The following is a 25,019-nucleotide window of genomic DNA, read 5'->3' as shown; positions in this document are numbered from 1 at the left end:
TTCGGATACCAACACCTTGGCCTATCTGACTGTTATTATGGTCTAAGACAAAGGGCGCTTAGCTCCCGCATATCCCCAAAATGCGGTGAAGATATATGGCCGCACTTGGGTTTAACAATCTAATTTTGGGGCGCAAATTGCAGTAATGGCTGACATTTGAATTGCAGGCTAATTGCGCTATCGATTACGTCTTAGTCACTATCAGTGCGTATCACTATCAAAAACTGAGGAACAGACAAGAGGCGTATTAAGTTGACCACTTTATCGCCGCGATGTGCCAAGTGCAAAAGCGTAAAAGATGGAGGCTCTCCGGGCAAACAAACAACCGACGTCAGGAAAGCGTTGAGATCGTTAAAAGCGCCTACACCCGTCCGTTTTGGCTCACTTTGAATCCGCCAAGCGTCGCGAACATATGGAGCAATGGATGCATCTAAACAAACAAATTTAAAACGCGAGCCTAATCCGTTTATCAAGGCCAATATAATCTCCAAGTGGCTGTTCCTGTGAGTCGACATTTCTTTTTTTACGGGTGAAAAGTGAAAATATCTCTAGAAACCGGATCATGACAGGCGAATCCATGGCCATGGTCAATCAGTGACTAGTTTACGACACGCGATAAGGTCCTAGTGATAATTGGTGCTCGGTAGTGCTCATAAACCGTATCGGGATCTATAAAACCGAAATATTCAGATATGTTAAGTGCTCAGGAGTCAGCACCGCAATTTCCAATTTAATAGATTCTATAAAGTTAAAGGATTGGCTTTAAACAAATAATTTTTTTAAAGGACCCCTAGACTGTGATTACACATTGTGAAAATTCCATATCTTTAAAATTGTAGTTTTACCAGATCTTTTTTTTCGTAATTTTGACTGACCATTAACTGTTGGGAAGTCACGTAGTAATGCCCGGGATCAGTGCCTGTCTTTTTCTTGTCACCCACCGTGGAGATACATTGATAAGATATTGTATTACTTATCATTTTACCTCCTACAGATGGATGCATAGTGTTTTCCGCAAGGGTAGACGGGAGGAGTTGGATGCCAGTAAATTGTACGAACACCTGCCCAGTTTCGACAGTGAGTCCCTGACCAGGAACTTGCAGCCCCACTGGGAAGTGGAGTCTAAGAAAAAGAATCCCAGTCTTATGCGACTGATCTTTCGCGTTTACGGCTGGCAGTTTGTTCCCGTTTGTGTTCTATATTCTTTGCTGGAGATGTCCATTCAGTAAGTATAACTATATGTTTTTTAATTCCCTACTTAAAACTATTGAATCATGAGTTTAATTTAATTGTAATTCTACTTGTTAAATATAATTCCAAAAATTTTTTCTTATTTTTTTAAAGTGATATTTTTGATTATTTTAAACGGCTCTAAATTTAGCTGTTTTCTTTTGTATTTCTCATTTAACTTCAGATCTTATTTTAGCAATTATAGAGATCCTTATCTTGTTGTTTTTGAAATATTAAGAACACGCTTTTATGAAGTTCCAGATGATAAATCATGTCGATTTATAAAAATTGATCTAAATTTAGCTGATTCCGGTTTCATTACAGCTCCTTCCAGCCTTTGTTACTCGGAGGCTTGATCTCGTACTTCGCTAATGGCCAGACGACTGTGACGAAGGAGAGTGCCTATCTGTATGCCATGGGCATTGTCCTGTGCTCCCTGGTCACCTCCTTGGTGTTCCATCCCTTCATGTTCCACGTCTTTGCGGTGGGAACGAGGGTGAGACTGGCCTGTGCTGGCCTGGTTTACCGGAAATGCCTCCGCGCCTCAGCAAGCAGTGCCGAAGGTCTCGGAGGTCTTGCCATTTCAGTGATGTCCATCGATCTCTCCCAATTCGACTTGACTTTCTACTTCTTTCACGATCTGTGGAAGGGACCGGTGGAGGCCTGCATCTTTGGCTACCTCATGTACCGCCAGGTGGGCTGGACATCCCTGATTGGGATAGCCTTCATCGTGATTTTGATACCCTTCCAGGCCTGGGCGGCCAAAGCTGCTGCACATTTCGGATCCCAATCCGCCAAGCATCGGGATGAGCGTGTGAAACTGATGAACGAAATTATCAGTGCCATCCAGGTGATCAAGATGTATGCGTGGGAGAAGTCCTTTGGACGTCTAATTGCGTCAGTGAGACAGTCAGAGGTGAAGGCCATCCGGGGATCCATGAGCATCTACGCAGCCCTGCAGTGCACCAACATGATCTCAAAGATATCGCTTTTCCTCAGTCTGGTGGCTTATGTCTATGTGGGTGATCTTGTGACGGCCAAGAAGGTATTCATCCTGTCTTCTTACTACGGCTTGCTGAACGATTCCCTCCTGCACTACTGGCCCATGGCTATTACCACTTGGGCTCAAACTCTGGTTAGTGCACGTCGAGTGGTGGAGTTCCTCCTGCAAGTGGAGAAACCTGGAGAAGAGTCCTGCTGCCGAGACAATCCGGGGTTGGAATTGGATGCGGAGAAGCCGAAACCAGCGCAGAGTGGCCGCCTGCATTGCGTCAAAAGTGAGGCAAAGTGCCTGAGTTTCCAGAAAGTTAGCGCTAGTTGGGACAAGCCGAGCATAAAGCATCCCAGGAAGCCCCATATTAAGAGCCTGTCCTTCCACATCAACGCTAATCATTTTGTCGGCATTGTGGGTAACGTGGGCTCTGGAAAAAGCACCCTGCTCCATGCCATTTTGGGTGAAATTGAGCTGATGCAGGGACGTGTGGAAATCCATGGTCGGATCAGCTATGCCGCCCAGCAGCCCTGGGTTTTCCAGGGCAGCATCAAGGAGAATATTCTGTTTGTGGAGCAGTACGAGGAGAAGCGATATCGAGCTGTGGTCCATGCCTGCCAGTTGGACAGAGATCTGGAACTGCTGCCTCGAGGTGATGCCACTGTTGTGGGCGAGCGAGGAATCAGCCTGAGTGGAGGACAGAAAGCCAGGATTGCCCTAGCCAGAGCTGTGTATCGTCAAGCAGATACCTACATATTCGATGATCCTCTAGCTGCCGTTGATGCCCAAGTGGGCAAACTGCTGATGGACAAGTGTTTCCATCGTTTGCTGGAGGGCAAAATGCGTATTCTAGTCACCCACCATGTTCAGCTGCTCAAGTCTGTGGATCACCTTCTGCTTCTGGAAGGAGGTAAACTCACCCAGCAGGGTAGCTATGAGGAACTCAAAGATGTGATCACACATCATGCCGCTCTGGATCTGGAGGCCATCGAGGCGGACAAGCAGCAAGTGAAACGGGTGCTCAGCCAGGTGGACAGAACTTCGAAGCAGCTCAGCAAGGGAGCGGAAGATGATCCAACCGCAAGCCAGGAGGAGGATGGTCATGCGGAGCAGCAACTACAGGGAGCCGTGAGCTATGATACCTACAAGGCTTACTTTCGGGCTCTTGGAGCTCCATTCCTTGTCTGTTTGGTTCTCTCCATGTTTGTATTTGCCCGAGGATGCCAGGCGGTTATGGACATCTTCATCTCCCGCTGGGCAACTTGGGAGGAGGATCGCGGCAATAATTCGCAGGACGCCGAAAGCACAAGGACTAAGATGGTCACCTGGTACACGGTGCTCCTCTTGCTCACTTTAGCTCTATACCTGCTACGAACCTTTGGCTTCTTCTTTATGTGTCTGCGTATTTCCTTGACGTTACACGATCAGCTTTACCATGGCATAATTCGCGCCTGGATGTACTTCTTCAATGCTAATCCTTCGGGAAGAGTGCTCAACCGGTTTTCCAGTGACATTCAAAATGTGGATGTGGCCCTGCCGCAAGCCATGATGGATTGTCTTCAGGTATGCAGAATTGTCTTATCCACTAGTTTTTAGCTAAAGTTTTTTTTATCTTTTTGGCTCCATAGTTCCTCGTGGATGTGGTTGCTGTGCTGGTGATCGTGGCTATTGCCAACTATTGGCTCCTGATCCCAGCGGCTATTATGGTGCTGCTCCTGTATCTGATTCGTGCTCTTTACATTGGCGCCAGTCGAAGTCTGAAAAGGATTGAGAGTTTGAGTGGGTATTAATCCAAATTAATAATCTACCTTAACTTATAATTATACCTTTTTCTAAATAGCCCGAAGTCCAATCTATTCGCACACAAACCAAACCTTCCATGGTCACTCCACTATAAGATCAATGGACGCCATGCCACAGCTGGAGCAGACTTTCCATGGCCACCAAAACACGAACTCATCCGCCCTCTTTCTGTATGTGAGCGCCAACCGTGCGTTTTCCTTCTGGACGGATCTGATTTGCGTGGTCTATATCCTAGCCGTGACTTTCAGCTTCCTGGTTATCAACCAGAGCTTTTACAGTGGCGACGTGGGTCTGGCCATCACGCAGTCCATGACTTTGGTGATCATGTGTCAGTGGGGAATGCGCCAGACTGCCGAAATGGAGAACAACATGACCAGCGTGGAGCGAGTGCTGGAGTACGCCCAGATGCCATCGGAGCCACCACTGGAAAGTGCGAAGAGTGTGAATCTTGCCGCTGAATGGCCGCAGGCTGGACACCTCAGCTTCAGGGATCTCCGCATGCGGTACGCTCCAGCAGATGAGGATATCCTGAAGGGTCTTAACTTTGAGTCACAGCCCATGGAGAAAATTGGCATTGTGGGACGCACGGGAGCTGGAAAGTCCTCCATCATTCAAGCCCTATTTCGATTGGGTCTCAATGAGGGAACCATCGAGATCGATGGGCTGGATATTGGTCAACTGGGTCTCCACGATCTACGCAGTCGAATCTCAATCATTCCTCAGGATCCAGTGCTGTTTTCTGGCACTCTGCGCTTCAATCTGGATCCATTTGATGAGAAGAGCGATGAATCGCTGTGGAGTGCCTTGGAGGATGTGAAACTGAAGAAACATGTCGCTTCTTTGGAAGGAGGTCTCTCCTGTCACATGCAGGATGGTGGCTCCAACTTCAGCATGGGTCAAAGGCAACTGGTGTGCTTGGCAAGAGCTATCCTGCGACAGAATCGAGTCCTCGTTATGGATGAAGCAACTGCCAATGTGGATACTGAGTAAGTATTTAATAAGAAACCTAAGAAAATGTTTCTAATTACCTCTTCTACCTCCGCTAGAACTGATATCCTGATCCAGGAGACCATCCAGACCAAGTTCGCTGAGTGCACAGTTCTTACAATCGCGCACAGATTGCATACTGTGATGGATAATGACAGTGTCCTGGTAATGGATGCTGGGCAGATAGTGGAGTTCGGAGCTCCTCACAAGCTTCTGCAGCGTAAGGACGGAGCTCTTCTAAAGCTGGTCAATCAAAATGATGCTGCTACCATTAAGTTTCTCAAAAAGATCGCGTCGGAGAGCTACATGCGCCGCAACAAAAGGGACTCCTTTACAATAGCAGAGGAGTGAGCAGGAATCGCCTCCGGATACAGGACCAATCTCAAGCCGCGGCTTTCAGAAATCGTACTGCCTCGGAGAACAGTCAAATTCGGTTTTATTGGTACGAAAAGTGTACGATAAAGTGTATTTACATAGCAGTAGAATTACGCTAGTACTAATGATAGTTCGGCACTTAAAACGAGGAGACTCTGACACACGCGCGCACACACAAGATTACAAAATAGATGTATATGTATATGTATGTAGGTAATATATCAAAACTGTAAACTTGATGGATAGCCTAGGATGATGGTAAAAGATCCATTAAAAATAACATTAGATATTGACATGTATGGGGTAAAACTAGGATCAGAAACACTCTGATATGCTCTCGAATGGAAACAAAACGTTCTTTATGTATGCTATACAAATGCCAGGCTATGTACACAGAACGCTAGGAAACAAAAATAAATACGGTCAAACCACATCCGACTCGGCGGTCATAGCCGCTTCTTCCTGCTATTCAATCCGTATCCGATGAGATGCGCGTCGCAGCGCGGTGAACTCCTTGAAGACCAGTCGAGCCAGCAGCACCATGGCTATGATGTCGGCAGCGATGAGCATGTGGAAGACATACTGCCATCCGGCGGTAGAGATAAGTCCTGCCAGCAGCGGACCAACTGCCGCTCCGATCGACCCAGTTCCATCGATAATGGCCGTCACGGTGGCCAGTGCATTGGCATTGCCCTCCAGTGAGCTGTGCTGGCCCAGCTCCGCACTAACAGACGTGGTAATCAGGGCATAGGGTCCATTCACAAAGATGCCGACCACAATCAGAAGCACTATGCTGATCGTCATTGACAATGCACCATATTGTTGATACAACAGCAGCTAAAATTCAGATAATAGTTTGAGCAACAATAGATTGGTGTTCTTTATTTGGGGGACTTACAATGGGCGAAGCAACGAACAACATGCCTGTGCAAACTGTGGCTGACATCCCACTGACATCCGAAAGATAGCCCGCAGCTATAGCTCCCAAAATACCGCCCACATCGAAGAGAGTGGACAAATCAGCAGACAATGTAGGACCCAAAGTGCCTGCAGAAAAATAATTATGTTATAGATCCAGGTTGACTTTATGGCGGTTTTTCTGGATACTTACTAGATTTCTGAATGTAGAGAGGCAGCCAGTACATAAAGGTGTAGCTGACCAGCTTGGTGAAGAACAAACACAGGGAAAACTCTACCACTCCGGGTATGAATAAAGCATCAACCAGGCTTATGGGGCGTCCATGTCTCCTGGGATGAGACTCTGCTTGAGAACGAGGAAGGATTGGAGTGCGTTCGGTGGGCGCCGGCCTATAGTTGATTTCCTGCAAAAGTAAGTCAAATAAGTCTTCTGCTTAAAGTTAAAAGCCGAGCAAAGCGCAAGATTTACACAAGCAATCTGGCCAAAACTACTAGACAAGCAAACATACAATCATGCACTTACGCGTTTCGAAGAGTTGTACCCCAAATTGACCACAAACTACCGCCGAGCAAAGTACGTTTTTGAAATCAAAATCGCAACATAATGGGGAGACCGAGTGTAATATACTTCGCATGCGGAACACCAATCAAAAAGTGGAACTGATACTTACGGCATCGTTGTGGCGCACCTGCTCCTCATCATCCTGTTCCTCATCCGAATCGTTGGCCACGCGTCGCTCCTGGTGACCGGAATCTGGGTAACAGCCCACTATCTCCGGCTGGTCGACCAGGAAAAGGAAGAGCAAAAAGCCTATGGCTGCAATTATGATGCCGGGCACCACAAACGACAGAGCCCAATCGGTTTCCACGTAATGCGCCGCTATCAGCGTGCCCAGAATATTTCCAATGGACGTATGGCTGTTCCAGATGCCAAAGATCAAGCCACGCTTGGACTTTCCAAACCAACGACCTACGAGCGCCACGACGCCTGGCCATCCAGTCGTCTGGAAAATGCCAGCGAATATTTGCACAATAACAAAGTACCACAGACTATGGATATTTGAGGTGCGGGCAATGCCGAACATGTAGGTGAACACTCCGGTGAGGATCATGCCCATGGAAAGGAAGTACCGCAGGGAAACGCGCTCCGCCACAAAACCAGAGGCGAACATGGCAATGGCATAGGAGAACAAGAAGGCCGAGTCCAACATCCCGAAGAGTGTTGTGGCATCAGGAACATCTGTGAATTGGGTACATAGTTTATAGTTTATAAAGATTATAAGAAACTTTTTGAAAAACTCACCAAAGGGAGCATATCCACATTCCTGACCCGACGCGGCCAGCGCCGTGGAGCAGTTTCCTTGGAGCACCGATTTAACTACGGAGATGGGCTTGCGGCACATGTGGTAGCAGGCGTAGGCCAGGAAAGTTAGCACAAACACGGACATCTTGTACCTGAAAAATCAAATCAATATATATATTACATATATGTAAATAATAAGTATTATTTTAAATAGAATAAACTGGTGTTAAGTTGAGGAAAGGCAACCAAAACATCAATTATTTTATAACACCTTACAAAAGATCAATAATTATAGCATTAGTATTATATGCAAATAACCGAAAATAAAAAACTGTAGTGTTCGTCGGTGCGGAAATGTGAGACAGAAATCCAATACCAAAGAGATTCTTTGTGTTTTTGTTAAACCAATTTTGTATGAATCAGTCGGATTATTAATTGTTTGCGGTAATGATCCAAATTATTTTCTCATAATATTTACTGCTATGAGGTATTATTACGTTTCTAAAAAATTTAAAAATATATAAATATGTTCTAAAGAATTTTTAGGGAAATACGATTTCTGGAAGGTATCGTATATACTTACAGCAGATCTCTGCGAGCGTGGAACCGGGTGCAGCATTGGCGGGACAGCCGCTGGATCGCCCGAATGCCGAAGGGCACGTCGTTGTAGTTGTTGCTCATCTTTCGCGTTCTGGCCAATCCCAGTGGAGCTCTCATCGACCGGCGCGGGCGATGGGCGAGGTGCAAGTGCTGCTCGTCCAGGTGGCTGGGTTCCCGTTTCCGTTCCGGTTGCGAAAAAGCCAGCTACCTGCAAGAACAATGATCAACAGGTAGGTCGTGAGTGATTTGCCTCCGAGGTGACTCAGTACGAGATACATTTGCTATATGTGTGTTATGTGGGGGGAAGGAGTACAGGTAGGTTAGAGGAGTAGGGTGGGTCGCGGTTTCTGCTGAGGCCGTGGAAACGAGTGCGGATACAGTATCCGACCTTATCGCCATATGTTTCTTTAGTTCTCTTGTTTACTTCGCAGTTTAATTCATTCCGCTCAAACAATGACGCTCCGTATCGCAGTTTCCGCTGGTTTTTCTATTCTGCTGTGTTGGCGAAAACGTTGCCACTTTGATAGCGCTCTTCGGTTTGCGATAAGGAATAGCAAGTACTTTATCTTAAAGACCGCCGACAGTTACCTTACTTATGACGATATCGCATTTGTGCCTTGTTTGTGATACCTCCAATACAGTTTATTTACTTCTTTATCACTTATCCTAATCAATTTACAGAGTGTTCCAGCGTCGACTTGTGGCGGATACTATAACTCTTTTGTTTGTTGTCGCCCCCAAAAAAGCGGTAAATCTTGCTGAAGCTAACAGATTGTTTGGGATTCAACAGTGCGACATTGAAAAACAGCCCCCAAGATTTATGATTACCGTTAAACACACACTAAACAGCTGCAGTAAACATTACTCCGTCGGAGAATAACAAAATAGACGACCTGAGGTTCCGGAACCAGAGAATTATCGAAGACCAAGCCGTACTCCTCATAGAAACTATCGATGTGCACCAATATACCAAAAATACTCCCTAAAGGGTCATACTAAGAAATCGATGTCAAGATAGTGAGTACACCATGCTGACATAGCGGAGACACACACCTGACATAGCAATTCAATTTTTGATCAAAACTACGTTATTTTTAAATTTAATTTAAAAAATAAATCGTGGAGTTCTTTTGAAAATACGTTGTTTAACTGTTCATCAAAGGAATTGTTCGACAAGATAAAAAAATATATAGGTGGTTTTTTTAGAAAGAAATTTCTTCAAGCCAAGTTTATTTTGAATTCTTACGTACATAAAGGCAATTTTCAACCGTCTACAGATGGACGAAATGTTTTAAAAAATGTTTTTCCTTTTTTTGTAACACCTAATTTTCTATATATATTCAAAATTTAAAATAAAACAAACCAATTTTTATATATATATTAATATCATAGTGTGTTAGCAAGTGTGTTACGTTCCAGTTCAATTTTATAAGAATCCCCTCGTAATTGTTTTGTAAGTCCAGAAAAGGTATTACTTTTACATGATCGATACGCCATTTATTTAGGTAACTACCACTTGCCTCTAGACTTATGTACCTTTGAAATTAGAGGTTGACACCTGATCCCGGAATTACATTTCCTTAGATCATCGTGTAATTATTCCTTAGACACGCGACCGAATAAAAAAATAAGAATTAGTCATTAGCTAGTTACGGTTTGTTGACAACAGAGAATATCAGGCGGGAAAAACACTAACCCCCATGTGCACATGACCTGAATTTTCAATCAGACTCAACTGAGAGAGGAAAATGCTTTGGTTTTCAGCACTAGTACGCTAATTTCCTCCGCCTGCAGTGTGAAAATCAAGGCGAGAAACAAGAACAATTGGAGGTGCTAATCACAGCGAGCAAAAACAATTTTGCCAATAGTATAAATTGCGAGGTTCAGCCAACTGAAGCCACACTTGACAACCCGCAGTATAGCTAAAAACAACTGAATTTTGATTACAGAAAAGCCATAAAATTACTATTAAAATGCATTACAACAAGGTAAGGGTCAGCTGAAATTTTTCAGTCTAACTTGGTTCAATACTAACCTTTTTGCATTTAAAAATTAGATAATCCTTCAACTGCTTGCCTGTTTTGCGACCCTGGAACTGGTCTTCGGCTATCCCCAGGAGCGTATTACTTCAGCGGAACAGATCCAAAGACTAAGCGACGCCAACGGTGGAGAAAATCAAGCACTTAAATCCAGTGAGGTCCTCGATAACCTGTACAGATATGAGAGAACTTTGAGCAGATTCCGAAGAGCTCTGGAGGAGCTAGCCTATGAGGAGGCAGCTGATGACATGGAGCTGGCCGAGATCAATGTATTCCGACCTCTTTTCCGTTACCGATCTCAGGTGGTGAGGGCAAAGAATCCCCAGCAACAGCAGTTTGGCTAACTGATTAATAGAACTTAGTAATTTAAGCTTTTCACCTCGACACATTTCCAAAAAACTGATCATATACCATTGATATTTTTATACAAACCTAGCCTTTTAAGAAATAAAACATAACTTATTTATATTGTTAAACATTTAAATATTTTATTATTTTATTGTTGTAGAGCCTATGCGCTTTGCAAATATCCACACGTGATTAAGCATATGTACACACCAATCTATATAGTTCTCATTAGAGTTAGGCATATTATTGTAGTTTTTTTCATGTTTCCACATTGAGCACATTTACATGAAGGCTTTGTGGATGACACGTGAATTCCTTGCATTGCACTATTTTTTGGAAGGATCCCTAGTATAAACACACCGATACGCACACATACATATTTGACTAAGGAAGACACAAAGAATATTGAATTCTAATTCTACATTATAACATATGATGGACACTCATCTAGGGTTATGTAATATTTTATTTTATATTCTGACTAGGCAGCTAGCTAACACTCGATTAAAGACCCTGTAAGACTCCCCTATGCTGCAGAAAATGAAAATAACAACTCGAAATACACACATACACACTATATAAATCTTATATGAAAATCTTTCGCCTTGGCTACATGTACTTTGTTTGATGGGAACATATTGCACACCTTTCTCCCTTGTAAATAGCAAAGCCGCTAGCCAGCTTATGATAAATATTCCCCCTACTTGCTCATGGCTTAGAAAAGTTACTATAGTTACTAGTTAAGTACATAAGTAGTGTTTACCTCTGTTTAGTTATTAGTATTTTTGGTTTTGCTCCTTTCGCTTGGTTCCATTAAGTTGCTCATACACATGGTCGCTGCTTGCGTTGCATATGTCCCTATGTTTTACATTAAATTTGATTTAATTTTTGATTATCAGGCTTACGTTAGACATTACGAATAGCTGTTTGCACATACTCGTAAGTATGCAAATGGTTGTTTACAGGCGGTTTGGGGACTAGGGGTTGGAGGTTGGATATTGGAGAGCTTCGAACCGTCGAAACCTGTTTACATATTAGATGAGCCCATCTGGTAGCACTTAGAGATAAAGCTTTCTGCCTGCTTCTGTCGGTTATACACACAAATTCACACATCGACACACTTAGCCGCTAAGTATATAGACTTATAGATTTGTTTGATTTTTGATTTTCGGTTTTAGAGCACCTGCAGATTCTCGCAGTGCTTGAACTTGGAGTCCTCCTTGCCCAGGATCCAGGTGAGCATCTGGCGGGCCTTCATGCTGGCCAGCATTACGCTGCGGCTTTTGTACCAGTGGGCCGGCGAACTGGCATCCCTGGGTCCCTGAAATCCAGTTAAATATGAGATAAGTCAAATTGGCCTCTTTCACAAATATAATAAATTCTCAAATGGGGAGGAGAACAGGCTGGGTTTTTTTATGCTTCGGTTTATTTACATTTGGCTCTCTATTCAACTGCATTTTTATGGCCCTGCAGTACAGTTAGTCCATTTGGGGCGCCAATTGAAGTTTGCATTTTTCATGTTCTTTGTGCGAATTCTGGGGGAGTGGGCTCAGGATAATAAACAACAAACAAACAAAACACTTTTGGCAGTATCCTCAGAGTAGTTTCTGTACTTTCGGACACTTGACACATTTTCCTTGTTGGCAAAAGCTGGCCGAAATTGTTTTGGCAAAAGATCAGGGTTGGAATGGGAACCTTATACATAATGAATAACAGTCCAACCACACATAAACAGGGAGTTACAGTCTAGATATTATTGGTTTTCACAGCAAAAGTGTCTAAACGTAGAAGGTATATTTTTATTTTGGTTGCAAAAGAAACATTTATTGAATTGAAGTCACTTAATAGATGCCTTCAAGTATGCTATGAATAGTTTAACGACATTTTTCCAGTTCAATTTGTTGTAGCATACTTTTAGACACCTTTTAATGTTCATTTAGACTTTTATGGATTCCCAGACATCAGGAAGCTTTTTCCTTTAGACAACAAAATAAATCTTAAGATAGTTCTAGATATATATGGCACTCTAATGGTATCATGCTTTACTATATAGTTAACGGGTAGGGGTTCGAATAACACATTAAACATCGATTAAAATCAGTCCGAAAGTTAGGTAGTTCAACATTTGAATTGGGTTTTTGGTCGGGTTTACATTCAGTTTACTTACCCCTTCGACGGCTTTAAGATCAGTCAGACATTTATCAGTTTCTACAGTCTCTACGTTTGAATTTTCTTTAAATTTGTTTTTATCTTTTGATTTTTTCGGATTAAGCTGCGAAAGCGATCGATTGACATTGATTACAATACACTAAAAACAGAGATAGATTGGGGGGGACAACTAGCCAACCAGCTAACTGTTACGGCAACTAGAGCTATAGACCCATTGGATTTTTTGGTCGGGCTTATATCATAAGGGATATTTGACGTACCTGCAGCTGGACCTGGTCCTTCTTTAGACGAATCTGGGTGAGCGTGCCGGCCAGGAGCTCGTCGCAGTTGTGATTGATGCCCACGGAGACCTCGATAAACTTGGCTCCGAAAGTGCAGGCCAGACATTTGCCATCTATGCGGAGGAACGGGAAGGAGTAGAAGGATTTGGATTTGAATTTGGATGAGGACTCGCTTGGGTCACGCCACTTAATTGACGATGCAAATGAATGCAACGAGTTTGGGGCAGAGGCTAATTGCCATACACTCACCCTGGGCGGAAACGGCGCGTGAGCGGGCCAAATCAATTTTGTTGGCCACCAGGATGGTGGGTCGGTGGCGCAGCAGGTCCATGTCCTGCAGCCGCGATAGTATCTGCTTGGCCCGCGTGAAGGACTCCTTGTCAATGCAGGAGTAGACCACCAGGAAGGCATCCGCCTGCTCCAGTTCGTCCTGCATAAAAAAGAAAACAAAAAGTCCAATTGAAACACGGCACTCAACAAGTTTACAACATTCTGGGCTCTGGTTTCTCGGCCTTCGTGACTGCCGAAAGTATTTAATGCCGTGTTTTATCGCAGCCCACTGGAGGTGAAATTAAAAGTTCTTAACTGCGCACCGTCAAGTGCAGGCGTTGAGCGAAAAGTCGAGCATCCATCCCAACGTAACAAAAACCTGCTTTCCTTTCCTTTCTCGGCTTCCTTTTGTTGGCCCGGTACTTTTGCATTTTATGCTCGTAAAAATTAAAATTATGGCCACTTGGCATCGCAATAACGTGGCGAGCGAAGGAAAAAGTTTCCGACTTGGCCAGACTTTTAATTATGTTCATTTATCTGGCCCATACATTAACAGGTCAGCGAAACGGCTCTATCGTCCAGGTTCTGAATTTTCATTTTAAAGGTGCGAATGCGCCTATTCATTAGCATTTCAAGGCGTATTAATATAGAGCATGTTCGGACTTATATGCTCTTGGATTTGGTTTGAAGAAATACCCATTTTAATTAATTTTGCATATATTAATAACATTTGAAAAAATAATCTGGGATAGAAGAATGTCTTTTCAATAAAGCTTCGCTTACGAAAATAGTTTATTTGGCTTAAAGGTGGAAAAGTGGAGTTTTCAAATATTTTGGAGCTTGTATAACAGGCTAGTCCAAAGTTATTTATTAAATTATTGCTCTCCAAGGAAATTTCTGTTTTCCTAAAGATTTTGTTGGGTGTTTGTTCCGATTTATAGACCTTAATCCTCATAACATAGCTGTAAAAACCTAATTTGATTTAAAAATAATCTGAAGCATTTTATAAAAATGTAACTGTCGGTCATTTTATTTTATTAAGAAGAGAAGATCTAGATCTTCAAAGTTTTCACTTTTCACCAGAAAAGGTTTTGCAGTTGCCAGACGTTTGCCTTGGGGTATTTAAGCTGTCCAATCCTGGGCAAATACACTTTGTCTGCGGTGACGTCGGCAGGTTTTACTCTAGCCCGGGGTGCTGGCTTCCGATTCCGTGCCTCATAAAGCCACGCCAGGCACATCCGCATCCGACATTTGTAAATTTTGGCACTTGCCAGTGGGCTCCAAGGTGCTCTGGTGTTCTGGGATTGGCGGAGGCTTAAGGTCAAACCGTAAGCAATTTGTTATTTGCGTTTCCACGACTCTTGGGCTTTAATTCGTTTGATTCCTGTGTCGCATTCCCGAATGGATAAATTGTTGCCATTTCCTTTTGTTTGTCCTCATCCACGTCGTCATCGCCATCGCCATCGCCATCGCCATCGCCATCGCCATCACCATCAACGGAATCGTCATCGGCGATTATAATTATCATTATCGTGTCCATTTGTATTGTTGGCCACCCTCAAAAGGCGGCGGCAAACGGCCCGTTGGCCATTTGGCCAACGTCCAGCAATTTGGCATTTCGATTGCACAGTGGCTCATATTGTTGTATTTATATATATTTGAGTTTCCCCCTGTTTTCTTATTTTCTTTTTGGGCCAAACGTTGCAAATCGCTTCGCTTGCAGGCGGCGCCCGTCTGGCAGGATTTTAAATGAATTCCTTAAATGATTTCAAGGCAGCCTCCGGCATTCCGTGCACTTTGCCATAATTAACCGCAGTTCGCATCGAGTTTTCTGCGAAAGTTTTCATAGTTTCTCTCTCGAACTTTCGGAACCTTTCATCCTTCATCCTTGTTGGTTACTCTGGGTGGGTGGGTGTTTGATGGTCGTGCTATACCTCTCGTATTTCTCGAACTCATTTTGCATGTGTAATTAATTCACTTTGTGCAATTTATGCTCGCCCGGTTGGCAAATCACTCGCCGTTCCCCCGGGTAAATCTCGGCCAGGACAAGCTCATTTGTCTTGCTGACAGCCAGGACCTCGGGGCACAAAGCCAGTGGCTTTGTGGTTGGAGGCCAGTTAATGGTGAAATATTTAACGACAATTACAACACACAAATAGGGAACAGGCTTTGGAGTCCCCTGACAAATGGCTTACCTTGCTCTCCGGATTCCCGGTGAGGAACTTCAGCTCCGACTCGGTGCCATTCAGTATGATTGAGACGTTCTGCTCGGCCTCGTCGCATTCTGCGAGTATTAAATAAGTTCTGGTTAAAATTGCTGATGAATTATGATATGAAGTCACTCTAACCAGGTCCATCGTAGGCATTGATGCAGTCCGAGGTGCGGAACTGTGAAACCAGAGCCTGTTTGCCCACGCCCGCCGAGCCCAGCATTTCCACGCGATAGAACTCCACCGGCTGGTGATTCTCCTGGGCATTTGCGTTTCCGAATCCGTTGCTGCTGCTGCCGCCGCCATTGTAGCCGCTTCCCAGGCCCAGGCTGCTGCCCCCGCCAGCCACGCCCCCCAGCCCACCGCCCACACCGTTTCGATTGTGCATGGGACTGGACGGGGCCAGGCTGTTGCTCCTGGAGCGCCGGCGGCGGAAGGAGTCACCTCGATTGATGATACCTGGAACGAACAAAAACACGAAAAAAAGGAACCAGTTGAGTTGTCAAAAAGTGAGTAAAATGTCACCCGTTTTCGTATTCCAACTGCATGTGCTGGGCTTTTGTTAGTCAACGGGGCACACGCGGCGTATGTGCAACCTGGATCGACCCAAACGACTCGTTGCGCATACGCCACGTGGCCCGTAGTCAGTAATTACAGTTTCCTGCCGCAAGGGCAACATCAACAATAGTTAATCTGTCTTTTGTGTTTGGCATCTGTGCTGGCAGTCCCCCCTGCCCCTCCCGACCCCTTTCCCTCCCCAATTCCCCTGTCCTGACTGTCTGGTTTTTCCTGCCAGGGAAACACATTTAGAAAATCGCATATTTCTGTCGGAAATTCAAGCCAAACTTCCTGCATTTTTGCGCCAAATGAATGCCGAATATTTACAATATATTTCGCATATACAATGAATATTTATGCGAAATTTTTCAGGCATTTATTTGCTCTTTATACGATAATAAACCGATTAAAAAAGCATTGAAATTTATGTGGGACAGGCGGTAATGGTTATTTTAACCCATTGCTTTGTCCGGAAATTGGTTGGAATAACGCCAATGAGCTCTTGAATGCTCCCGTTTTTTATAACCCTGTATTTTACTGATCATCTTTAATATTTTGAATACATTTTTCAGAATTCCTATATACCAGGCAAGCCGGTTTAATTTAATCTTCAGACTAATTCGAAGGATTTTAAATTTTTAGTTCCGGATAACCATTTATCTTTCTTCCGACTGCTTTTTTTTGCTTGTTTTGTATATTTTAATTATTTAATTTAAATAAAGATAATTGGTTGTGATTTATTATTTATAATCCTTCCTGCATTTTCCAGAATATATAATAAGAAAGCCGATTTAATTTAAGCTTTGGACTAATCCGTTGGATGTGGTATTGTTGCTGACTATCTTTAATATTTTTAATACATTTTCCAGAATACCTATATATTAGGCAAGCCGGTTTAATTTAATCTTCAGACTAAGTCGAAGGATTTTTAATTTTTAGTTCCGGAAAACCATTTATCTTTCTTCCGACTGCATTTTTTGCTTGTCAAATGTTTTGTATATTTTAATTCCCAAATGAAAAAAGAGAAATGGTTTTATTTATAATCCTTCGTAAAAAGTGACATTTCACAAATAGCTAGTTAATATGGGGTTAGCTTTTTTCTAAATGAACCCTACAACCAGACAATAAATCATCTAGTGAGTGGGCTTTGAATTCAAATTAAAATACGAAATGAATTAATTGACAACCACAAACACGATTTAACAACACTGCCACCGGCCAAGCCAGCTGATTGACCAAACAAAAGCAGAATAAATCTAGACATAAGCTGCACATCTGACACTCGCATCCTCCTTCCCCAAAAAGACAGACAATGCCCCACCGAGAAGGTATTACCCAACGAAGACGGCGAGTCAAGAGCCTTTGAACAACCTGCGCCGTTGTCATTTATAATCCCTCAGACCGGTTGATGTGCCTATATAAATCAATCTATATATATATATATGAAATAACCTATATACATTTGTTGATTTGTTCGGTTTATGCAAGTGTAGACTGTGTACATTTTAAATGTCATAAATAGATTTACGGCCTGCCTTATTGCATTTAGCCGTCGCGCGAAATATGCGCGAGTCTGAGGATATATATAGATGTTTTTTCCGAGCTTTTGCTCGGATCTCATCTGCGGTCATTAATTGTGCAAATTGATTTAATGGCCAAAAGCGTTCTAAACATTTACATTCGAACGCAGAAGGGGGTTAGGCTCCCCTTTTTTCTGTGTATACCGATGGGCCGTCATCATTGGAAAGCCATAAAACCATTTTGGGTGGCCATATTTTCTTTTTTTTTGGAAAACGTGGATAACAAGGTCTGCGCGTGGGGGAAACAATTCATTTGGAATAGGTGCAAACGGGCGGCAATAAAAATTGCGATTTAGTTTCGTGAAATTTCTCACAATAAATACAAACATGTGTGAGGTGCAATGTTCATATTTATTTTTAGCCATTTCCCATAATTGAAACTGACTAATCGCCGGAGTAATTGCAGCATTTTTTCACATATTTTTTTGTAGCCATTCTTCAAACAAATGTTTTCCACCCACTTGTCTTTGATGTTGGCTTAGCTCTCTACAACCAACAAATCAGCATATTCGTGTGTTTGTTTGTCCAAAGAATAACTGTTTAAGCAAATAAATTGAAAATTTTATTTGCTGATTGATTTAGAGTGGGGTGAGTGTGGCACGAGATTTCGCATATGCTGCGGGCCACTTTTGCGATATGATTAACCGTCTTCAAGGTTGGGCGGTTTTTGTTTATGCAAAATAAACCCGCTGCTAAAAATACCAATCGAATGTTTAGCTTTTGGCCAAAAACGCTTGAAATAATCACGGATAAAATGCAAACACATATCGTCCCCTTTCGGCGCAATCATTCAATTACGATTCGATTCAGGCACACAGGACAATCGGGCAGGCACTTTTGCATTGTGTGGTTGGAAATGTATTTATATGGAGAATTCATTCAGGCTGCTTCAGTGGCTGCCATCGATGACTGACACTCGCCGGGCATTTCAATTAATCACCCACCATCCTCCCGAACATATTCGAATCAATGTCGGTCTGTCAGTTTTTCGCCCATTTCGCTCATTTTAAATTTACCACTCGTGCCAACCGTAAACATAATTGATGGATGGCCATGAGGATGGGCCCCTTGCCACCATCTTTTGGGACTTATCCCCATCGCCACACGCTCTGCTAACATCTTGAGCGAATTAAGTTTAATTAAATGGACGCACATGACTCCTGAAGACATAACCGCAAAACAAAGCTGCCACTTCTTGGCAGAAACCAACTACAAGGTATTCCGCTTGTATTTCAAAGCAATTTAGTTGGGCCAACACAGGCACTTCATCCCCACTTAGGGATATAACTATGTTTTGATACCCTTTGATGTCGCATGCATTTTTAAAGAAGGCTTTAAAACGAGAGATACATATATAAATATAACTATTTACAACAAACATGAAAAGGGAGTTTATATAATTTAAGTTTGGAAATCGGAATAGAATTGATTCAGAAAGAATTGCATATATATCTTAAAGTATACCTTTATAAGTCATTAAAAATCTTTAGTAATATTTTTCAATATTTATAGATTTTGTTATGAAAGATGGCATTGCCACAAACTTTATGCTATAGATGATAGGTTTTCTTAAAGAACCATAACAAGAATTTAAAATCCCTATCTCTGTGTTTTGTATGTGTACGTATGTCTATCACGAACTACTCTCCGTCTAGTTATGCTTTTCATACATGGCATAGTCCCATCCTCAACTATGTCTGTCAAATGGTTCCGGCTCCTCCTTCATGACTAAGTTATGACACCTCGTGCTGTTAATACGCAGGCTTGTCGTCTGTTTGCTGTCATGTCTGCTCAAGTGTTCCGTACTCCGTATTCCGTATTCCTTATTCCGTATTCTGTATTCCGTGTTCGGAGCTGTTACGGGTGGGCTTAAACACGTACTTAAAGTCGGGCATGCATTTGTGCATGCACACGCCCCATAGTGCGGGGTTAAGGATGGTAAAGATCGTAACTTTAGGGCTAAACACTAATCCTCAAACTACAAAAACAGAAAGATTTTAAAAGTTTCATTTCTTTTCTACATTTTTCCTCGTTTTTTTTTTAACCTTAGTGTTTCGTACATTACTTAGAAATGTTTAGGAGCCATCTTTCTTTATTCGAAAACTTGTTACATAAACATCTTAAGTAAACTTGTGCCTTTTGTAAAACTTATTAGGCAATTAACTTATTCTTCTGCCAAAATTCTTTCCATCTTCAAGTATTGATTTTGTTTTAAGTTTTTAGCTCTGCAAAACTTCTTAACTCAATAAATCTTGATTAAATAACTCTACTTAATACTCTCCACCTTGCTGAAAAACAGCTTAATGGGATAATATTTAAAAAGCAGGTAAGCGGGATAATCGATCTTAAGTGAATGAAAAACTCTTGAAATTGTTTTAAACTTTCTCGGCAAGATATCATCTGCTCAACGACGAACTTCCAGCCAAGTGTCTTACAGTCCTGGCTCGCACTGTAGTGGGAATGGGATAACACACAGTGCGTATGTGTAACAATAACGTGACACAAATGTGGGATATAAAAGGAGAAAAAAACGCACACATAATGGGAAAACTTCACAGGGCTATGCGGTTCTGTGAGTGTGTTTGCATATACGTATAAGTGGGTATTCATATTCTATGCGGAGTGGCATTTAATGCCACTGATATCTCCTTAACATCTTCGGGTAACAGCCTTTTAAGATTTCAATAAGGATTGCTGCGTGTCCCGGGATGAAACTATAATTTTATGCCGCCTGGCGTATCGCGTGTCCCCGAGACGAGGTCCCCGATCCCAGATCCCATGTCCCATATCCCATATCCCATATCCCAGATGCCTGGTGCCCGATCCCAGCATTGTTAGGATGTGTAATCCCAGTCATCTGGCCCTCGGGCTTTGTTGACTTTCAATTTCGAAATTAATAAATGCTCCTCAGAGGTCTTTGTGTTGTGGGGGGGGGGTTAGTCCGTTTAGTCCGTGCAATCCTCAAGGCAACTCACCTCCCTTGGAGGCACTGAAAGTGCGCAATCGGTCCACATCCTCGTCGTCGTCGTTGACGCGCAGGTGATGCATGTTCATGGTGGGCACGTCCAGGAAGGCGTTCGATTTTCTGTGTGCTGAGAAGGGGGAAAGAGACAAATTAAAAGAGATTAATTTAAATTGCATAAGGGATTATGCAAAACCAGAAAACATGAAACGCTGTTAGGTAAGTGAGCATAATTTAAAATGGCCTCAAACTGACAGCTGGACTAATTAAAAATGAAGCACTTCTCCCACAAAACGTAGTTAAATTGTAGTAAATACAAATGGTTTACTTTGTTTTTCATTTGGTTTATGATTTCAAAATAAATAACTTTTATTGCATTGGTAAATATAAGACCCAGTCAAATTTCCATTATTTCAACCACTATATATTCAAGTCTATATAGGTCGGAATAAATAGTTTTAGTGGATGCAAAAAGTATGTATGCACTTAAAATGTATTCTATAACTCAAGGTTCTTCTATAGTAAAACTGTCATAATAAATACAATAAAATTATACACTTAGAAAATAGTGATAATAATAATTCTTCACTATTGGGTATCGATTTTACGTTTGGTTTAAAAATTTTAGACTAGACTCTATAATATGGAAATAAAATGTAAGTTAATATAGACTTTATATTATTTAGCCTATGCTCTATCCTCCAATTTCAATACTGATTTTTATATACATTTAATACAATTGGTATTTCCGTTTTTTGGGTGTAATAAAAAAACTCATTCCATTTATTTGTATTTATGATTTCTCTCCACTATTGTTTACAAAGAAAACAGTGGAACTCATGAATAAACATTTGCACACAAAAAACCCGTAGATAAATATGCGAATAACCCCTCGGTTAAACGGTTCCCCCGACAGTCCTGCATTATTGATTCAGTCCGTATTCCCTGCTCCAGCTGGCTGACATTTGGACAGCTTTAATGGTTTCCCCATGTCGAGTTGACAGAGGGAAGTGCCACACACGTTGCACACTTGCTGCCTGGCTGAGCTGGCTGAACTGGGTCAATGGTTAAGTTCATCGAACGCCCAACGTTAATTGAATCAGCATTACTGGAGAGTACTTAACAAAGGGCAAAATGGATCATCTGCCATATACTGGAACAAAGCAAACTGTTTCAGCTTCAACACCTTAAAGTCCTGCGGTTCTGTGGCCACGCCCCCTGCTGTTCCAGCCTCCAAGTCATTTATGGTCAATTTTACATCGCCGCTGCTCTCGTGCGGCGAGCAATTTGGCTGAGAGCTTAGTTTATGCCGCATAAAAGATCAGGCTCAGCACTTGGCTAATTTGTTGGCCTTGTTTTGCCGTTTTGATGGCTCCATCCGGCCATTAAAACACACAACTTTAACTAACTTATGTACAAGTGCGGTTAGCATTCTAGAGAACCGACCAGTAAATTATGGTAAAGAAAGATGAAACATACAATAGTCTATGAAGCTTTCGAAAAATGTATAAACCGAATAACACTTGGAAAATACAAAAAAATGTATTTAGCTTTTACTAATGATATATCTATATATTTATAGTTTTTCTAAAAACCGCATCTAATTGGGAAGCTGTATAGATTGTAAGTGATTTATGGCCCAAACTTTTAAAATTGATATATAGAGAACTCCAATAGATCTTGACAAGTGGTCCTTGTTTATACTTCATACACTGTAAAACTCGCTTTTCGCGTTTTTAAGCCTTTTTATCATCTTAGCACTAAAATCTGTTTAATTAAAAAACCTACAAACAGAAAAAAGTATGTATCAATTTGATATTCACAAGGTACATTTATGAAATACCATTTTTGTATTTCTTAGATTTCCTCTCTCCGAAAGATTAAGATATTCCCTAAAGCTACTCTGGGCAAGAGCGAAATAGCCATATTCGAAACTACTACTACTACTACTACTACCACTACGAAAAAGAGAGCAAAATGCAAGATGGCGATCATATCAAATGGATACACCCCTTAACTACCATACCATAGATAGAATTGATACTAAAATTCTGTATAATTATATTCATAAATGATATACCATAAAAGATACATCCCTTTAATATTTTTTCTTTGTGTATAGAAACAGATATACTTTTTGGATATTTTTTTTACAATACTACTATTTTATTACGCCCGTTATCTACCATTCTGTATATAGAATTAGTACTGAATTTGTAAACAATTAAATTCATAATTGATATATCAATTAAATTCATAAATGATATATCAATTAAATTCATAAATGATATATCAATTAAATTCACAAATGATATATCAATTAAATTCATAAATGATATATCATACAAGATATATACTTTAAATATTTTTTCTCTGTGTAAGGAATACAGACTTTTGGAATATTTTTTTTACTATACTACTATTTTATTCCCCGCAATTGTGGGTGCTTATCTGCGGCCGTAATTTACTCACCGTGAGGCTGTGGCCTCCGCTGCGATAGCTTACGGCGCTGCGGAGGCGTCTCCGTCTCGCTCAGCCGGGGCTCGCTGGTGCAGTAGCTCCGGGTCTCCTGGAGCGTGTGCTGCTGTTGTTGCTGCTGCTGCTGCGCCTTCGTCTTCTGGCGGACCTGGGAATGGGAATAGGGAAAAAAAGTGTCTTTAAGCCCGGGATCTCAACTAGTCAACCAGCCATCTATCTATCTATCCATCTCGGCCCAAGGCAATCGCTGTGATTTATGGACTAGCGCCAGGCATTGCCCTTGACGATTGAGTGAGAAATTAAATTGCATTTCTCGGTTGCAGACCAATCAAGCCGACACACAAATCAAATTGCATTTGTTTGTTTGTCCCTTGGAAAAAACAGAAGGGGCAACCGCCCACTTGTCTCGCCAATGGCATAATTTATCGCCCCGACTTGGCCTCGTGGGAAGGGCTGCGTCCTCCGGTCTGCGCCTCCTCTGTGATCAGAGCAGCTCAAGGGATTTCCCCCTAAATGTCAAGGTTAAACGCCTCGCCTCGGCCACTCCAAATGCAATCAGAACCGCCGCTTGTTTCGTCCGCCGCAAAAGTTTCCGGCTTGCAGGCGGTGATGGGGTGGTGTCCCTGTCCCGGTTTCTGTTTCTGGCCCACATCCCTCATCCTTCAAGCTACGTCCAAGTGCCTGTCAGGAAGCCTCAGCTTGTGGTGTTCCATTGGAAACCTGCTGGCGACGGGGCGAAAACTAATTTCACCACCTGTCCCGGCGATGTAAGCCTCTTGTTCAGTTTCTTTGGTCCAGTGTGAGGACCATATTTATAGCCGGGCATGCAAAACGTCCAACTTTGTTAGCCGCTTCCGTTTTCCTTGGCCCAAAAACAGGGGCGGGGGCGTACAAAATGATTTGGGTGATTGGGGTTTGGGCCCAATTACCGGGTAATTTGAAATTATTAAGTTACGCCAAGTAAGCTTGGTATTAAATAGCTTTTTCTTGGTGAGATGCTGAAGGGTATCTATTTAATTGGCCATGACAACCTATTTTAGTATCATATATGTATGTGAGATATTTTTAGGGAGTTAAAAAGGTTTCCAACATTTTTTTTGGAATATATTCAACCAAACATTTTAAGATTTTATAAGTTAAATATTTTTATCAGGTTGCGAAATTCAGTTTGTAAAAGTATTCCTATTTATTTTGAAGAGCAAAAAAAATGTGCGATATATTTTAAAGGGGAATTCATTAATTCGTCAAAACATCATTAGTTTATTAGCTCTAACCTTTGGTAGTTAATACATTTTTTTATTTTATTACAATATATTTATATTCATACATGATCTATTTTTATGATTTGTATGATTGCTAATATCGTTTTTTAAAATAAATAAAAACTATTAGTTAGCTCAGAAAAGCCAATTTCTGGGGGTTTCCACAAAACGGTTAAAAAGGGTTCTGAAATCACTGTTAAACTTAAATTGGAACTTAATTTCAGAATCCTAGTGCCTAAAAGTATGCAGTGATTAAATGATTGTCGACTTTCTAAGTGAATTAACTCTACAGCTGAGTTTAAGATATATTGTTGCATACTTTTAGACACCTAAAGATTTGCCTATTATCAAAAAATCTTTAGTGATTAGAAATACATATAGGCTGCTAATCCCCCTAAGCACCGACTGAGTCCGCCACTGTATGTCTACATACGGCTTTCTCATCGCTGGAAAACGGCACGCCGGAAGCGTTTGCTACGTGGCGTCGGCTGTCAAGTGGCCACGGATTTGGGCCACGTTGAGTTGCTGGTCAGTTGGAGTGCTCGGCAAAGCCGCCAATTCCGCAGAAAGGAGCGACGGGGTAGTGGGGACTGCCATTAGCCGAGCTGTCAGTGTGAACGTTCTTTGTTTATTTAGTGGCCACTCTTTTGCGCTT

General features: G+C 42.1%; 4 protein-coding genes across 8 annotated transcripts in view; 2 read left to right on the top strand and 2 right to left on the bottom strand.

The window, feature by feature from the left end:
- Positions 1–229: 229 nt before the first annotated feature.
- On the top strand, positions 230–5,819 carry LOC108009233 (probable multidrug resistance-associated protein lethal(2)03659). Its single transcript, XM_017073398.4, has 6 exons — positions 230–503; positions 995–1,225; positions 1,555–3,784; positions 3,850–4,000; positions 4,062–5,010; positions 5,071–5,819. The coding sequence occupies exons 1-6, from the start codon at positions 421–423 to the stop codon at positions 5,360–5,362; spliced, it is 3,936 nt and encodes a 1,311-aa protein (XP_016928887.3). The 5' UTR covers positions 230–420; the 3' UTR covers positions 5,363–5,819.
- Positions 5,406–9,179, bottom strand: MFS16 (major facilitator superfamily transporter 16). Of its 3 annotated transcripts, none has more exons than XM_070995263.1 (8): positions 9,036–9,179; positions 8,191–8,415; positions 7,608–7,759; positions 6,976–7,544; positions 6,828–6,863; positions 6,498–6,708; positions 6,285–6,433; positions 5,406–6,223 (listed from the first exon to the last, which is right to left on the bottom strand). In XM_070995263.1, the coding sequence occupies exons 2-8, from the start codon at positions 8,322–8,324 to the stop codon at positions 5,852–5,854; spliced, it is 1,623 nt and encodes a 540-aa protein (XP_070851364.1). In that variant the 5' UTR covers positions 8,325–8,415; positions 9,036–9,179; the 3' UTR covers positions 5,406–5,851. The 3 variants fall into 3 exon arrangements, with proteins under 3 accessions (XP_070851364.1, XP_070851365.1, XP_065719746.2); XM_070995264.1 differs by lacking the exon at positions 9,036–9,179 and adding an exon at positions 8,796–9,007; XM_065863674.2 differs by lacking the exon at positions 6,828–6,863 and having other exon boundaries at positions 9,036–9,178.
- An 861-nt stretch (positions 9,180–10,040) lies between these two features.
- Positions 10,041–10,722, top strand: LOC108009240 (uncharacterized). Its single transcript, XM_017073408.4, has 2 exons — positions 10,041–10,195; positions 10,264–10,722. Exons 1-2 carry the CDS (start codon positions 10,181–10,183, stop codon positions 10,588–10,590), a joined length of 342 nt encoding a protein of 113 aa, XP_016928897.3. The 5' UTR covers positions 10,041–10,180; the 3' UTR covers positions 10,591–10,722.
- Rgk3 (Rad, Gem/Kir family member 3) overlaps positions 10,706–25,019 on the bottom strand; it is a 30,795-nt gene continuing 16,481 nt past the window's right edge. For 2 of the 3 annotated variants that reach the window (XM_017073402.4, XM_065863676.2), the window contains 8 exons: positions 23,097–23,250; positions 20,638–20,754; positions 15,663–15,983; positions 15,510–15,598; positions 13,294–13,474; positions 13,024–13,157; positions 12,762–12,866; positions 10,706–11,915 (listed from right to left, as the gene is read on the bottom strand). In XM_017073402.4, the coding sequence (XP_016928891.3) occupies positions 11,769–11,915; positions 12,762–12,866; positions 13,024–13,157; positions 13,294–13,474; positions 15,510–15,598; positions 15,663–15,983; positions 20,638–20,754; positions 23,097–23,250 (1,248 nt within the window). In that variant the 3' untranslated portion in view covers positions 10,706–11,768. The remainder of the gene's footprint in view (positions 11,916–12,761; positions 12,867–13,023; positions 13,158–13,293; positions 13,475–15,509; positions 15,599–15,662; positions 15,984–20,637; positions 20,755–23,096; positions 23,251–25,019) is intronic. The other variant, XM_017073403.4, reaches the window with a different exon arrangement.

Source organism: Drosophila suzukii, chromosome 2R (genome assembly GCF_043229965.1).
Source record: "Drosophila suzukii chromosome 2R, CBGP_Dsuzu_IsoJpt1.0, whole genome shotgun sequence".
In the NCBI taxonomy this organism is placed as follows: domain Eukaryota; kingdom Metazoa; phylum Arthropoda; class Insecta; order Diptera; family Drosophilidae; genus Drosophila; species Drosophila suzukii.
The sequence above is the reverse complement of the archived record's forward strand: the minus strand, read 5'-3'. Positions and strand labels throughout refer to the sequence as shown.

What these genes read in the sequence shown, in the direction of transcription:
- LOC108009233 (XM_017073398.4), top strand. Translation starts at nt 421, where the DNA reads ATGGATGCATCTAAACAAACAAATTTAAAACGCGAGCCTAATCCGTTT. An exon ending in TTGCTGGAGATGTCCATTCA is followed by an intron (nt 1,226 to 1,554) that starts GTAAGTATAACT and finishes GTTTCATTACAG; the next exon opens with CTCCTTCCAGCCTTTGTTAC. An exon ending in CCATGATGGATTGTCTTCAG is followed by an intron (nt 3,785 to 3,849) that starts GTATGCAGAATT and finishes TTGGCTCCATAG; the next exon opens with TTCCTCGTGGATGTGGTTGC.
- MFS16 (XM_070995263.1), bottom strand. Translation starts at nt 8,324, where the DNA reads ATGAGAGCTCCACTGGGATTGGCCAGAACGCGAAAGATGAGCAACAAC. An exon ending in ATGTGGATATGCTCCCTTTG is followed by an intron (nt 7,545 to 7,607) that starts GTGAGTTTTTCA and finishes CCCAATTCACAG; the next exon opens with ATGTTCCTGATGCCACAACA. An exon ending in GGTACAACTCTTCGAAACGC is followed by an intron (nt 6,709 to 6,827) that starts GTAAGTGCATGA and finishes TTACTTTTGCAG; the next exon opens with GAAATCAACTATAGGCCGGC.